Source organism: Numenius arquata, chromosome 12, assembly GCF_964106895.1.
Source record: "Numenius arquata chromosome 12, bNumArq3.hap1.1, whole genome shotgun sequence".
Lineage (NCBI taxonomy): Eukaryota > Metazoa > Chordata > Aves > Charadriiformes > Scolopacidae > Numenius > Numenius arquata.
Genome location: NC_133587.1, coordinates 27,652,097 through 27,668,118, shown reverse-complemented (window position 1 = coordinate 27,668,118; position 16,022 = coordinate 27,652,097). Strand labels below are relative to the sequence as shown.

The following is a 16,022-nucleotide window of genomic DNA, read 5'->3' as shown; positions in this document are numbered from 1 at the left end:
TCCAAAAGGGTTTTGAATATCTCCAAGGATGGAGACTGCACAACCTCCCTGGGCGAGCTGTGCCAGTGCTCAGTCACCCTCACAATAAAAAGTGTTCCCTGATCTTCAGAAGGAGCCTTCCATGTTTCAGTCTGTGCCCGTTGTCTCTGGTCCTGTCACTGGGCACCACTGAAAGGAGCCTGGCTCTGTCCTCTGCACCCTCCCTTCAGGTATTTATAGACGTTAATAAGATCCCCTGTGAGCCTTCTATTCTTCAGGCTGAACAGTCCCAGTTCCCTCAGCCTTTCCTCTTACGTGAGGTGCTCCAGTTCCTCAATCATCCCAACAGCCTCAGATGTCTGAAGAACTTTGCTGTAGCTCTCCAAAGATTCTGCAAAATGTATGTCTTGTTTTGTTATTAGTGCCACCATTTCTTCTAACCATCTCTGAGGTCACAGGTGCAAACACTTCAGTAGCAGAGTCAGGACTACATTCCACCAGCATCATAGGAACAGGCTGTTGAGTAAGATGCATCTTAATCTGCTGACTACATTGATTAAAACCATTACATAGGTAGATTTAGGCTAGAGCATTTTTATTTTATAGTGATAATCAATGTTTTGTGTGTTAACAGGTTATGACTGAGGGAAGCCATTAGCAGTAATATTGCCTCTATCAACCAAATACCTATTTCTCTGGGATGTTATCCGGAGAAGAGAACACAGGCTGGCTTCATAATGTCCTGGGGTTTGTGCAACCCGGGGACGGTTTGATGAGTTCCCTGGGGCAGAAAGCGAAAAGTGCACCCATGAGCACATTTTCCACAGAAACAGTAGGGCTCTTTGCCATTAATTCTGTATTTATGTCGCTGCTGTTTGGAACATATCTGCCTAATTGCATTTATGGTTGTACTCAGAGAAGGGGGGACAGGTGTTCTAGCAGTTTGGCTAAATGTTATATCACTTCAGGCTCTGACTGGAAAAATTAATAGTTTTCCAAGAACTGTGCCAGAGTCACGATTATCTTATTACTGAATATGCGTCCTGCTAATGGGATCCATCCTGTGATAACAGGACTGAGAGTTTGGAGACTGAGAGCACAGAGTCTTTAAAAATACACCCCATGTGGTTAGCTCTATCTGAGATTAATTGCAAAGACCAAACAACATTGCCACTAAAAGCCATCTCTTAAACACAGATACAGATTTTTTTCACAAGTAATTTATCTAATTACAATTCAGATTTTGAGCAGAACATGGACCTGTTGGAACGGGTCCATCGGAGGGCCATGAAAATGATCAGAGGGATGGAGCACCTCCCCTATAAAGACAGGCTGAGAGAGCTGGGGCTGTTCAGCCTGGAGAAGAGAAGGCTCCGGGGAGACCTCATAGCAGCCTTCCAATATCTGAAGGGAGCCTACAGGAGTGCCAGAGAGGGACTCTTTGTCAGGAAGTGTAGTGACAGGACAAGGGGTAATGGTTTTAAATTGGAAGAGGGGAGATTTAGATTAGATCTTAGGAAGAAATTCTTTACTGTGAGGGTGGTGAAGCACTGGAACAGGTTGCCCAGGGAAGTTGTGGATGCCCCATCCCTGGAAGTGTTTAAGGCCAGGCTGGATGGGGCTTTGAGCAACCTGCTCTAGTGGAGGTGTCCCTGCCCATGGCAGGGGGGTTGGAACTCGATGATCTTTAAGGTCCCTTCCAATTCTAACCATTCTATGATTCTATGATTTTCCCAAGGCAGATGGTGCCTGACCAGCCTGATTACCTTGAAGAATGAAAAGACAGGCTCTGTGGATGAGGAGAGAGAATGTTATTCACCTTGACTCCATCAAGGTTTTCAGCACAGTCTCCTAATGCATTTTTGCAGCCAAATTGATGTGAAGATTGAAAAAGAGGACTATAAGCTGGGTGGTGTATTTACTGGCCTGTTAGGCTCAAAGGGTGATGACATCAACAGTGCAAAGTCCATCTGGCAGCGAGTTACTAGCAGCATCCCACAGGCTCTTTGGTAGCAGCCTAGGCAACGGGACAGAATCCACCCTAAGCAAGTTGATGGAGGACACCAAGTTAGGTGAGAGCATTTGGCACATTGAAGGGAAGGGCTGCGAGACACACTAAGCCCCACAACCTTATGAGCTGGGGACTGACTGGCTGGGGGTCCTGATGGGCAGTGGACTAAGCATGAGTCGCACACTGGCGGCAATGAAGGTTAACAGCCGACTGGGCTGTATCGACACGAGCATAGCCTGCAGATGGAGCCAAGTGATTCTTCACCTTTATTCATTATATCACAATGGTGGTGTAATTACATCACCAGTTCACCACACTTTACTCATTACACCACACCTGGAACCCTGGTCCAGTTCTGGGGCCGCCAGTATAAGATATAGGTAAGCTTGAGTAAGATCAGCAGAAAGCCATGAAGATGCTTGGGGGCTAGAGCACCAGGGTTGTGAGGAGAGCCTGAGAGAACATGGATGCATTCGTGTCTAACCTGCTCTAGGTGAACCTGCTTTGGCAGGGCAGTGGGACTAGGTGATCTCCAAAGGTCCCTTCCAACCCCTACCATTCTGTGATTCTGTGTGAACCGGGCTTGTTCAGCCTGGGGAAGAGATGGTTTCAGGGGAACTTCATAGTCCATGGAGACACTCCGTGCACTGGAGAATACTATCAGACCTGCAAGGGACATCTTTGGATGAATGATAATTAGGTATAAAAGGGAGAAACAATACAAGGACGGTATTCCCATATTACAAGCCTATAAACAAAGTTTCCTTCAGTGTCTTTGGGGAAAAGTCTGTATTTTCTCACTGGACTAAAATAAGAGCAAACGTCAGGGTAAGAAAAATTTAAACTTGGAGGGATGAAAGACAAAAACTTAAAGTAAGCCAAAGATACTGTCCTGGTCCGAGGTCCTTGGAGAAGGAGGTGGGGGAGAGCATCTGTCATTCGTCTCAGTCATCAGTCTGGCCCAAACCATGACAGATACACTTTAAGTTTTGTTTTTTAAACTTTTTTACTGTTCTTTTTCATTTGGGCTTTCAGAAAAGATGGTTATTTAATAAAGAAAAACAGTTGCTTTATTGGGTACTTTGCAACTGGTACATTTTTAATACTTTAATACTAAACCTACGCTGCTTTACATGTACATTCATCTTAGGAAGTGCAAATACTTTAATACTAAACCTACGCTGCTTTACATGTACATTCATCTTAGGAAGTGCAAATACATCACTTTCATCAAGACTTTGATAAAGGCTAAAAAAATGCAAATATGCTTTGAACATGAAAATTTACCAGTTGAAATTGTATATGTATTAACCTATCTATTTCCAGTTTAAAAAATTGAAAAATGAAGGTAAAAGTATTGAAAGTAAGAAGTTAAACAATTGACTAAAATTAATACAGCTAGTGCAATGGCAGAAGAACCTGGTGGGGGGTTTTCTGGGTCGACCCAGATACTCTGCCCTGTCTGCAATGACATATTCTGAGATACGACAAAGGATCCGTCCAGGTGTCTTCAAAGTTACACAGCTCCTCAATGAGAAGAGTCCTATAGCCAGCTCCCATTTTCTGCACTTTCATCCGCAGCCTTTCTTTCCTCAACTTTCCCATTTGCATGGCTTGATTCTTCTAAAACTAGTACTAGATTTGACAGAGTTGTGTGAGGATCAAGCAGCTTCAGAAGAGGTATGTCCACCTTTCTCTCTCGAAAGACACGGTTCTGAATTGTCATAGCTAACATAGAGTCCATGCCCAATGATGAAAGCGGTGTATTCATGGTTAGTTCATCTGGGTTCAACCTGGTGAGGTCACTCACCAGTGAGGTGATATAGTCTTCAGATTTGATTAAGGCAGTATCCTGGACTTGAGTTTCCTCAGAAGTTTCAAGCTTATTCCTTAATTCTTCTGACATAAGTGATACAAAGCGGCTTTTAAGTGAAATAATCCGAGAAAAAACATGAGTCGATAAAGTCTGAAAGTTTAATTTGACGACAGCTTGCTGTGGCTTATTCAGAAGTAAGCTCTTCCTGAGATACTCGTGAATTTCATCCACTTGCAGAATGTCTATGCCCTTGGATTCCAGAACGTTCTGAATATGGGTTTGATTGAGCAGTATGCCAAGGTTCAAAGCACCCCAGTTAATGGCTTGACCTGCAAGCCCACAGTTCCTCCTGTAGAGGCAGAAGACATCCAAGAAAGAGTTTGCAGCCGCGTAGTTTGCCTGGGTGGAATTTCCCAGAAAGGAAGTTACAGAGGAATAGCACACAAAGTAGTCAAGCTTCTGGCCTCTGGTAGCCCAATGAAGATTTAGGGTCCCTGCTACTTTGGGGCTCAGCACTTTCTGAAAGTCAGCCAAGGTCAGAGCTTCAACATGGCCATCGTGTAAAACAACAGCACTTTGAAATACTCCTTTGACTGGACTCCCTGCAAAGATGTTTGCAATGGACTGGAAAGCTTTCTCTGCATCACTGGTTGAAGTAACATCACACTGCACAAACACTACTTTGCTCCCTTTATACCGCTGCTCCAAAGCCTTCATCTCGTCTTGCTTCTCTTTGCTTGGACTTTTCCTGGAGAGTATTGCAATACACCCTCCTCCATTCTCGGCGATGAATTTCACTGTTTCAAAGCCAAGTCCAGTGAGACCTCCGACCACTACGTAAACACCATTCTGCTTAAACAACTTCTTCTGGGATTCATACAATGGTATATCTGAAAGCATAGTGACGTCCTTCTGCCTTCTCAGTACAGCAAGCGGGACAGATTCGCAGGTAAAATAAGACGTTACAGAGTTTATCTTTTCAAAGTTCTCGGTCTGCTGAAAAACAGAACCTGACAGACGCCTAAACTGTTTCATGTCCATGGAACTGATCCACGCATGCACAGTCTTTTGCAATTCCTTTAGAGATGCCTTCTGGAAAATGCTGGCAAGTGTAAGGATATGAAAGTTGACGTTTTCATCATCAATTCCAGTGACATTCTGGATACATTCAGACTGTCGATTGCCACACACTATCACCACATCTTTAAGAAAGTACATGTGGGTCAGATCCTCCTGAGACAGTCTGTTTACTGGAGGAAGAACAACAAGGGCATTACATAAGCTTATGTACTGAAACTTATCAGGAGTAGGCCTCGCAAGAACTGTTCTCCAACCCATCTCTTCTGCTGCTGCAGAAAGAACATGGCACAAAACTGATGATGGCTCTGTAGAAATAATACCCAATGTTCTGCCATTTTTCCCCTTGGGTAACTTCTGATTGAAGATTTCCCATGCAAGGACAAAGTATGACATACAGGGGACGCTTTGAAAGCATGGGAACTTCTTTACATTGAAACAAGCTGTTCCTGGAATGCGAACTCTGGATGACGCAGCAGCTGGATAACATGAAACCACGTGATCTCCCACTTTAACTTTCTTCACATCATTGCCTGTTGCGGTTACTGTGCCACTGAAATCAAGAGCTAAAAGTCTGTGTTTGTCTACTGCTTGTGAATTCCAATAGAGTGTGTTACCAAAGTTACGACTAGACACACTAATGGGAAAATAATCTTCTGAGTGGAGACATATTTTATCCACTTGAATTTCAATGCTCTGTTTGTCAAGCTGAGTAGCAGTGCTGGTGGATAATTCAGCAGACAAGTCTTTTGCTGTGTACGGATCAGAAGTGTACAAAGTGAATTTTCCTGACTTCTGGAGAGATTTTACAGGTTGGCCATAATCTGCATCTACAAAAGGCGTGCGTCTGATTTCAGCCACATAAGTTCTTCCTTGGCTGATGCGAACTTCTGGATAGTCCACACTTTTGTGTTTCACAAGAACATCTGCTAGCGCTGAGACGTCCAGGGAACTGGAAGAGATGAGGTCAATAATCTGAAATGTGATTTCTGGAACTTCAGTGGCACAAGTTCTGGTCATGCCATGCAACGCAAACCCGCAGTTAATATGATCTACATCTCTTTCTGTTGTTCTGTAGGTGATAACTCTGACTGAACAGCGGGACATTTTCTCTCTTAATGCCACAATAACTTGGCGATAGGCTTCACAACACTTTGCCAATTGGTCCACCACCTTCCTTGGGAAGTCTTCATTCAACTTCTGAATTCCCCACAGGAACAGAACTTCATCATAATCCTTAACCTCTGCTCTCATTTTATTCTGTGCGCCCCCTTCCAAAAGGGCTTCCCAGTCTTCATACATAACATATCTCGAATCAGGATGCAAGTATTTTTTGAGCTGCTCAGCTATCCCAAATTTGTCAGCAAGCACTAGGACTCTGGGAATAGTTCCCAGATATCCAGTCGTCTGTGAGACAGGGGCTTCTTTCCACTTGTTTTCAAACATGAACTCATTGTCTCTGGAAGATGCTTGCTTCATGAAAGTGATGGCAACACGCTTGAGTTCAGCCAAAACAGAGCCGTGTTTGTCCATAAAGCACCCACAGACCTCTAGGCAATTCCCAATGGATTTGCTTGTTCTCATATATATCATCATTTCTTCCTCCAGCGGTCGGAGCACCACCAGGCTGCCTATCCCTGAAGGAAAGCCTGCTCTGGACTGGAACGTCCTTGAGGTCATGACAGCGGTCATCTGCAGAAAACAGTCGAGCAGCACGGGGTGGATGCAGTACTGGTGCATCTCTCTGACAGTCTCCTTGTTCACCTTTATGGTTGTAATAGCTTCCTTTAGTTCCTGGCAATAATGCACATCACTGACCTGCCTGAATATGGAACCATACTGAAAGCCAATCTGAGACAGTGCTTCATAAACCTCCTCTCTGCTAACCACTGACTTGCATCTGCGATAGATGTCTTCGAAGCAGATGGTGCTTTCTTCCACCGCAGCTTCAGGCCCTTTTGCAATGTGGCCTGCAGCATAAACTGCATTGGAGGAAGAGAGTATCTCGAAGGCTGTCACTGCTTTTTGTGGACTCAGTTTGATACTCAAGACTTGGGAACTCTGTGTGAGAACACATGGTGCAGAAAAACTGATACTCATCTGGCAATTACTCAGAGGCACTCGAGGTCTTGAGCTGTTCATCACAGAAGCCAGACCAAGTTCCACATAAAAAGCACCAGGGACTAAAGCCACACCATTGTTCTTGTGCTCATATAAGTACGACGTTGTGTCCTGAGACAGCAGGCAGCCAAACTCCATGTTGTCACTGTTTATGCCATAAATCAAAGGATGACTGGAGCTGACATCTCTTTGATTTGCTTGTTGATGGATATCCAGACGGGCCATGAGTTTTTTGCGATCAAATTGATACCGCGGAATGGCCACTGGAATGCTTTGATACCCATTATAAAAAAGCTGCCAGTTGGGATTATATCCCAGTTCAAACAGATTTCCTACCAGGGTGAAGAGTGTCTGATACTCTGCATCAGTTTGCAAAGAAGAGAACACCTTTGTGCCTTCTCCTAGAGTTTCCTTTATGCTTCGCTGCAATGCTCGGTGAGGACTTATTTCCACAAACACCACGTTTTCCCTGTCTCTAGCTGCAGTTTTGATGGCTTGAGTGAAAGCAACAGGCTCACGAATATGCCGGGCCCAGAAATTACCCTCAGCAAAGTCATTTTCAGAAGCAGCCGCCCCAGTCAGCGTTGAAATCACTTCAATTTCCCCTTTTTTTTTTTCTAAAGGTTTTATGCTCTCTTCCAACTCCCCAAGTATCATATCCATGCTGGGGCTGTGGTACGCAGCTGGGACATTTAAAACGTGAAGGAAGATGTTTCTCTGGCTGAAGGTTTGAGCTAAATCTCTCTGGGCAGCATCCACAGAGTCTGAATTCCCAGACAAGGTGCAGGACACTGGGCTGTTGAAGGCTGCAATGCACACCTTTCCTGAGTAGCGACGCAGACATTCAGCAATCTCTTGAACAGGGATGTTTCCAACCACCAACATTCTGCCTCCGGCAGGCTTTGCCTGCAGCCGGCTCCGGTGATAAATCACTTTGACCGCATCTGCCAGGGAAAGGTACCCAGCAAAATGCGCAGCAGCAACTTCCCCTACCGAGTGGCCAACAGCAGTGACTGGTTTAATGCCCCAGTGTTTCAGAAGGGAAGCTGTGGCAACCTGCAGGGTAAAAAGCAAGGGCTGGGAAAGCTTTGGACTCAACAAATCCTTTGGGCTATGACCTCTTGCTGGCAGGAGGCTGATGGGAGCGTGTTTCTGAAAAAGTGCTTCTATTTCCTTACACTTCTCTCTGAACACCGGCTCTGAGCTCAGCAGTACCTCACTGAACTCCTTCAGCGTTACGCCGTTGCCACAGAACACAAACACCAGCTCTGGTTCCACCTTTGATGTGGCAAGTTCAGCGCTCGCTGCTGACATAACCTCTTGCTGCAAGTGTTGGAGAGAATTTGTGACAAATGCTTTCCGGTACCTATAGTTGGCATGGCTTCTTCTGCAGGCAGACGTATAGGCCAGGCTTGGGAGAGTTACAGAGTTTCTTGTGCTCAGCTGGTCGGCTGTGTCGGCCATTGTCATCTGAAGGGACTTACTTGAGGCTGCCGACAGCAGAACTAATTCAAGGGGCCTCTTAAAGGCAGGAAGAGGCTCTACCTGCTTCATCTGCCTGACTACAACGTGAGCATTGGTTCCTCCAAATCCAAAGCAGTTGATGCCAGCTACTCTTCCATACTCACTGGATTCTTCCCAGGGCTCTACAGTTGTGGGAATTGCAAGGTTTAATTTCTCTGTGTCGATGCTGCTCATCTCCTTTGAGTAATGCAAGGAGGGAACAATCTTTCCATGGTGCATCATGAGAAGCACTTTGATTAACCCTGCTGCTCCAGCAGCTGATTCAGTGTGGCCAATATTTCCTTTCACTGAGCCCATTTTCAAAATGGAAACTCGTGAAGACCTGTTTTTACAAATGACACTACTTAGGCTTTCAGCTTCAGTAGGATCTCCAGCGGCAGTTCCTGTGCCGTGTGCTTCAATGTACTGCACAACTGAGGGATCAACACGAGTTTCATAAATGCTGCGCAGTAACTTCTCTTGCTCTATTCGGGACGGTCTTGTGATCGGAGTAATGGACCTACCGTTCTGATTTACTGCACTGATGTTTATAACACCCCAAATTTTGCTGTAGTCTTCCTTTGCCTGTTTCATAAAAAGGCAAAATTATCTTTAATAATCTCATGCTTTCTCTGTATAGCAAAAAACACAACAAAACAACAAAACGAAGAACAGACCAAGTATAATACTAACTTTTAAATGTGTGATCCCTTCCCCACCGTAGGGGAAGTGCATAAATGCCTAATGCTTAATAAGTGCTTCACTGATCTTAAGCTTGAATTGGAAAATCTTTTCTGGAGTAATTACGAGAACTAGAGATACAAAATTCAGGAAAACAACCAGTCTTACTTTAGGCTGCTTCACAAGCAGTCTTACCTTTCTCAGTGGCTTGAGGAAAACAACCCCACAGCCTTCTCCTCTTCCATAGCCGTCTGCCTTTTTGGAGAAGGGTTTGCTCATTCCCTCGGGAGAGATCATTCTTGCTTTACTGAGAGATACAAAGGTGCGGGGATCTATTATGCAGTTCACTCCACCACAGATTGCTGCCTCACAATCTCCTGGAGTAAAATGGAAACATACTCATGTTGAGATGTCCAAAATGATAGACAGAAACAGTAGCAATCCTCATTTCGTTGTCCAGCTTCTCTTCAGTCCCATTACCTGATTTAATTGCTTGCAAGGCGTAGTGCAGAGCAAAAAGAAAAGATGAACACGCAGTGTCAATCGTCAGTGATGGTCCAGTCAGATTAAATGTAAATGAGACCCTGTTAGCAGCAATGCTCATTGCTGCTCCAGTACCATCGTAATGATTTATTTCATTCACTGCTCTGCTTGTTACAATTTCATAGTCTCGATTCATAAGACCTGCAAAAATATCAAACACGTGTCACATTAACCCAAGCAAACAAAAGGGATGTACAGCTTTAAACCTGATGGCATGTTTTGGGTTGCTGTTTTAATAGTAAACTTCACAAAGTCAGTGCTCCTTGGGTGAAACTTTGCTTCACCGCAAGTCAAGGGCAAAACTCGCAGCAATTCCCCTGGATCCAACTTACACAAACATACATAACACTTGACATTCCTACTTGCACAGTAAATCACAAGCATTTCCTCATCACTTAGTTCATTGTATGATGCAGTTAAGCTCTCTGTAGCCTGCTTAGACCCATTTCTCTGTTTGAGAGTGGTTGGTTTTGTTTCACTATGGGAATAGGTATTAAGAAGTTACAATGAGGATAGCTGGGATATAAATGTACAGGACATTAGCTTCAGTTCCTCAGGTGTTCCAAGTTAAAGGTCACAGCATAAGCTATATTCAGTGCTTTTTATTTATCTTTGGTCTGCTCACCATGATCCAGTAAGTAAGACAGAAATAGAAAAGAAGCACAGGGCATGTGACAGGAGTTGTGTCCTCTTTCTGAGAATACCTGTGCTCAAAATACAGTGGATGCCCAAGTCCGCGGGCGTGTGTAGAAAATGCAGAAAATTCAGAAAGCAAGGAATAGTTGCCTCTGTGAAAGACAAGCATGTCTCAGACTAAGAGGTAATCTAAACAGTTTGTCCCTGTAGTTTCATCAGCCTAAACATCCCTGAAAATTCCCCCTTAAAAGAGACACAGGTTAGATCAGCAAAAATGTGCTGTTATTCTAGGTACTTAGAATAGAATAGAATAGAATAGAATAGAATAGAATAGAATAGGAATAGAATAGAATAGAATAGGAATAGTTCAGTTGGAAGGGACCTACAATTATCCTCTCGTCCAACTGCCTGACCAATTCAGGGCTCACCAAAGTTAAAGGCTGTTGTTAAGGGCATTGCCCAAATGCCTCTTACACACTGACAGGCTTGGGGCATCGACCACCCTGAAGGGAGCATGTTCCAGTGTTTGATCACTATAAATAAATAAATTCCCATACACCTTGTCACAGGATACCAGGGAGAAAAGCTTAGCACCTCCCTCTCCACTTCCCCTCCTCAGGAAGCTGTAGAGGGCAGTCTGCCCCTCAGTCTCCTCTTCTCCAAACTAGGCCGACCCAGAGTCCTTTGACCTCCTCATAGGACATGCCTTCCAGCCCTTTCACCAGTTTAAGTGTCTCCTGATTTGGCTTCAGTGCCGGAAGACACTAAGAGGAGCACCTAAATTAGATACGTGAATTGTATCATGAACTTCTAGAGCAGCCTACTAATCCTTACCAAAAATAACCAGTAGTGTCATGGCACAGTAGCCTTAGATCTCCAGTGCTAGATATGGATGTAAAGTTTATGAAGGGGTGCTCCAATTTTTGCGAAGTTCAAACATACTTTCTTCACCATGAAATTTTCACCTTACCAATAAAAACACCTGTTTTGGTGCCACTGATAGCTTCTACGGGGACTCCTGCATCCTCCAGGGCTTTGTATGTGCATTCCATCAATAACTTCTGTTGCGGATCCATGCGTTCAGCTTCCATATCATTAATCCCAAACAGGTGGTTGTCAAATGAATTAAATCTAAAATACACAGACCAGAAAATGGTACAATACTTCAAGACTCAAAGTACACATTTTTTGCAATTTCATGGAAAGCAAAGCAGTAACTGCTGTTTAGGCCACAGTTCCCATTTAGGAAATTCAGAAGAAAATGTTCATAGGCCAAAGATGTTTTATGTCCCACCACAAATATGTATTTTGATCAACAATTCTGCATTTCAGAGTTACGAGCCCACTCCTAGAAATTTTTATTCACGTGGTTATCCCACTAGTACCAACAGGACTCCTCAGATTATGAAAATTTACAGAATGAGGCTCCCTCTGCTGTAAGGTGATATTAGCCAACAAGTTTTAAACATATTGTCTTCTAAATTACTTAAGACAATACAGACAGATGCTTTACTATTTAAAACCAGTAAGTAGAGGATCATCTCAGATGTTTCCAAGAGATACCCATACTTCTCTAGTAATAAAGTCAAAATATTTCATATGTGTATGTGTGTGTTTATCTTTAAAAAGTCTCGAAAGTAGGCCCACGCTTACAAAGAACCAATCCCAGGCTTAATCTTGTATCCCAAGATCAGATTTGTATTGGCCTTCTATCCTTTCTTGATTTCAGTGGGGAATTCAGTATCTAACATTATTTGCTCATCGGTGTCACACACGACAAATTCCTGCAGTTTGACAACCGCATGTTCATCTTGTGAGATAGAAGAAAACCGGTTCCCAGGTCCCATTTACAAGCTCTCCCTGTGCCTTGCACCCTCTGAAAGGCTGGAGGCGTTAGTCTAAATGCCAGAAAAATCAGTGGCACCCCATAGTAACAGACTCACTCTTTGAGAAGAGCAGCTCGCGTTGTACATATTTTTCCTGGCTTGTTATCATCTGGATCATACCACTCTTCGGCATCGAATCTCTCAGGAGGGATATCTACTGTGCAGTTTATGCCTTCCTCCAGGACTTTCCAGAAATTGTCAATTCCATCACCTGTTGTACAAACGTTTTGAAGTAGATTAAATTATGTGCTCCCCCTCCCCATGCACACTCAGTTACAAGGAACTCCCACGAATACATCTAGGTTGCTCAAGTAGAATCACCAGAGAAAGAAATGGTCATTCTTTGGTGAGAGGAAAACAGAACGGCATGACAGACCCCTTCACTGCTTGCCTAAAAGCAAAGGAACCCCACAAAATCCTTAACTTTCTGCTGTCTCCATTTCCCTACCGTGTCACTGCATCTACTATATACGTGCATCATGTCCTTAATGACCACACGGGTACGATGAAGTCTTTCTGTATCTGTGCAGCACCACTCTCAGGCAGCTCCACTGCCAGCAAAAGGTCATCTCTGGACATTAGCTCTTTGAAGACAGACTGAGTCTACAAATACCAGGAAAATGCCAGAGGCGTTATCCTGTCTCCCTAACACTAGAAGGCACCTAAATCAAACATAAAAGTATGTGTTGTGCATATTCAATGCTGACAGTGCCAAAGACCTCACTACTGGATTCTGAGGAACCCTGTCCTCCCTGGTTGAGATCCAGAGATTCAGCTCCAGGCACTGACGTGTCTAGGTCCTCTTCTTAGCCCTGAAAGCAATGAGCATGGCATCCACACAGTGGCCCACCTCTCTCCTCCTCCCAGCTTCCACTTCACCCAAGCAGCAGCAGCCCCACTCACTCTGGAAACAGTCCCTTGCTAAACTAGTACTTAATGGTTAGGCCAGAGACCGCTGCTGTGTATTTACTGCACTTGACTAGATTCAGAACCACACATGTAATTACTGATGGACCATATACACCTATTGAATCTTGTACAAAATGAAGCCAGGAACTGAAATGTGCTGAGGCCCAAGAATCCCTTTGGGGCTGAACCTCAGCTTGCAAGGACAGAACTGTATTCCACTCCCTAGGTTATTTCTGGATTTTTAAAATCTGGATCTATCTAATGTAAAGAGCACGGAGAGTTCCACAGCAGCAGCCAGAACCTAGAAATCTCTCACAGCGATCTGAACTTCTCCACCCATCTAATCTCAGTCAAGCATCTAACCTCAGAATAAAAAGTCATCTGTCACTGTCATAGGGCCTGAGTGTATCTAAGATTGTGAATATGAGACTCCTGTAATACAGGCTACCGTCTTTTATTACAGTAGGTAATGTCAGTCCTTATCTGAATTCAGCTTCCCATCTTGTACAAGAGGCAGTATTTAGGTTTGTATTTGTAAGAGGCACAACCTGACTAGAGACAGAGCTGTGCTTATCTAGCTCTGCTCTCTTCTCACACCTTTCCAAGTGAATACTCTAATATAAAGGAGGAAGCTTTCTTTTAGGGAGAGCCAGCCTACTCATAAAACAGGCAGAGCTGGTGATATTGTCAGCCCTCGATCTGTCCTGTCCCCATGGACGCATAGTCCTGCAACAGCGCACAGCCATCCAGCCAGTGCACGTGCAGACAGCTCAGATCATCCCACACCCATCCACTTCACGTAGATCAGTTTCACGTGTGCAGCTCAATGCCCTGCTCACAGACAGCACTGCAGGTCTCTCCATCAGAGGACAAATTTGAAACAATTTGTTTCCACCACAGCGTGGCCTTTTAAAAAGATCCTACAAATAGCAAAGCAATGAAATCCACAAAAGTAAGGGAGGAACATGTTGTTTTCCTCCATTTCAACATTAATAAATGATAATAAATCAATGACCACTGGGCAGCCTGCTTTGCTTTTACCCAAAACTTACCTCCAGGAAAGTTGCATCCTATTCCCACAATAGCAATTTCATCCGCAGTCTCCATCTCCATCTCCTGGGCTGTACAATACAGGTTGAAGTGTCAGCCAGCTCAAACAATTACGCATTTAGCATTAAATAAATATTAGGTTAAAAGGTGAACTTCCCACAAACGCATATACTTGTTCAGAGCTTGATTAATCTTGAATGATCTACTTCTGGTTGGGATGAGAAATGACACTCCTCACAGGTGACCAGAGCTGTGTGCTATTTTTCTTTTCGCCTCTACTTTAGAGGAAAATCTCCGACTAATTCCCCAGACTCCCTCATTCACAGACACTTCCATTTTTTTCTGTTAACCTCTGCTACTCCTGCCACCAGCTGATCTGCGCTTGAGCCTCTCCCAAGATCAGTCCTGCTTTGCTTCTCCTGTACAGAAGTGAATTGTGCATTGACCAAGGCACACTTTCAGCTCTGTCTTCTCTATCCATAAAGCAGACCTCCCAAACAGAGTTTGCAAATTACCTGTAAACAGGCAACAGACAATCAAGTAACTGAAGGAACAAAAGAAGTGTCTTTCACAGGCTGGGGAAGTGCCTGGAAAGAAAAACCTTATTCAAAGCTCTGCTTTGCTGGATCCCAAGGCTGCTTAGCTTTTGTCTAAATCAGAGGTTAACCCTCACACACCGCGCTCAAAGCCACCAAAAAGCTACAAGATCTCTGTCTTCCTGACAGCGTGCAGTCTCCAGACAGCCCCACTACAGCCATACAAATAACTGGCCATTCACCTCATTGGAGCTTCACAGGGAAAGTTTTTTGTTGTGAAGCAACTCAGAAAAAAACCAACTTCATTTTTTCAACAAATCAGATCGCAGAACAAGTAATTGTTTGGGATGAAATTAAATACCTCAGTACAGAATTTAAAGCTGATTTTTTTCTCTTTAATTCTAGGAAGGGAACTGGTGAGACAAAAACCAGTTCAATTCAATTAATTGAAACCCACTAGGATGCCCACCTCAGAACCCTCCAGTCCTCCTGGACTTGCTTCAACCCACAAAGAGGAGAAGATTCATGTTGAAAGGGGTTTTGGGGATTCTTGGCACTGGTGACAGATTCTCATCTCAGTGATAACACAGCAGGTCCCAAAGAGCCCTTCTCAGTTATTGACTGATGGCAGTTAAGCAGAGATGAGGCTGTTTTGCAGCCCCACACATCATTCATAGTTACCATTTCTTGGAGGTTTGCTTTGAAACATGAAACTAAAAACGACTGCTCAGATTCACACGTTGAAAAATTTACTTCGCAGTTCCATTAACTAAGATAGAGAAAGTTAAAAAATAGGCAGACCAGCAAAAATAAGGAGACCAGAATCTGGCTTTCTAGGAATAAAGTCTATTTTACCAATAATATAAATTCAAAAATGCTATAAAAATTGATTTCTTTCAGTTCTTTCAAAGTTGTCTATGATTTCTATGTTTTCTTTCTATTTCATGTTTTAATTTCTTGATATCCTAAAACTGCAAAGCCCAGCATAGATACTCTTATCACAAAGGTACTTTTAAGCATTGTTCCTAAGTTAGCACTTAAATAGCATATGATAGAAATATAACGATCTTCCAATTATAACATAAAACACATCTTTGGCTTCTATAGAGTTATCTGGTGAGCTATGTAACTCTTACCTTATACCATCCCAGTGGGGTGTACTAACAGGCTGAGTGTTTGGAAGTCGTTTATATAGGATTCTGTGAGGTTTCTTACTCAAATATGCATGCTAAAATGTGGTGAGAATGTTAACACCTCCCAAGGGAAAATAGCAA

At 43.6% G+C, this 16,022-nt stretch overlaps 1 protein-coding gene across 1 annotated transcript; it reads right to left on the bottom strand.

Annotated features, from left to right (window-relative positions):
• Window positions 1-3,533: 3,533 nt before the first annotated feature.
• LOC141471241 (phthioceranic/hydroxyphthioceranic acid synthase-like) lies at window positions 3,534-14,330 on the bottom strand. The gene is given in 7 exon segments (XM_074157664.1): window positions 3,534-9,092; window positions 9,384-9,565; window positions 9,669-9,872; window positions 11,338-11,498; window positions 12,311-12,464; window positions 14,215-14,296; window positions 14,298-14,330. Coding segments are annotated over 7 exon segments (6,375 nt in total).
• Between the last annotated feature and the right edge of the window lie 1,692 nt (window positions 14,331-16,022).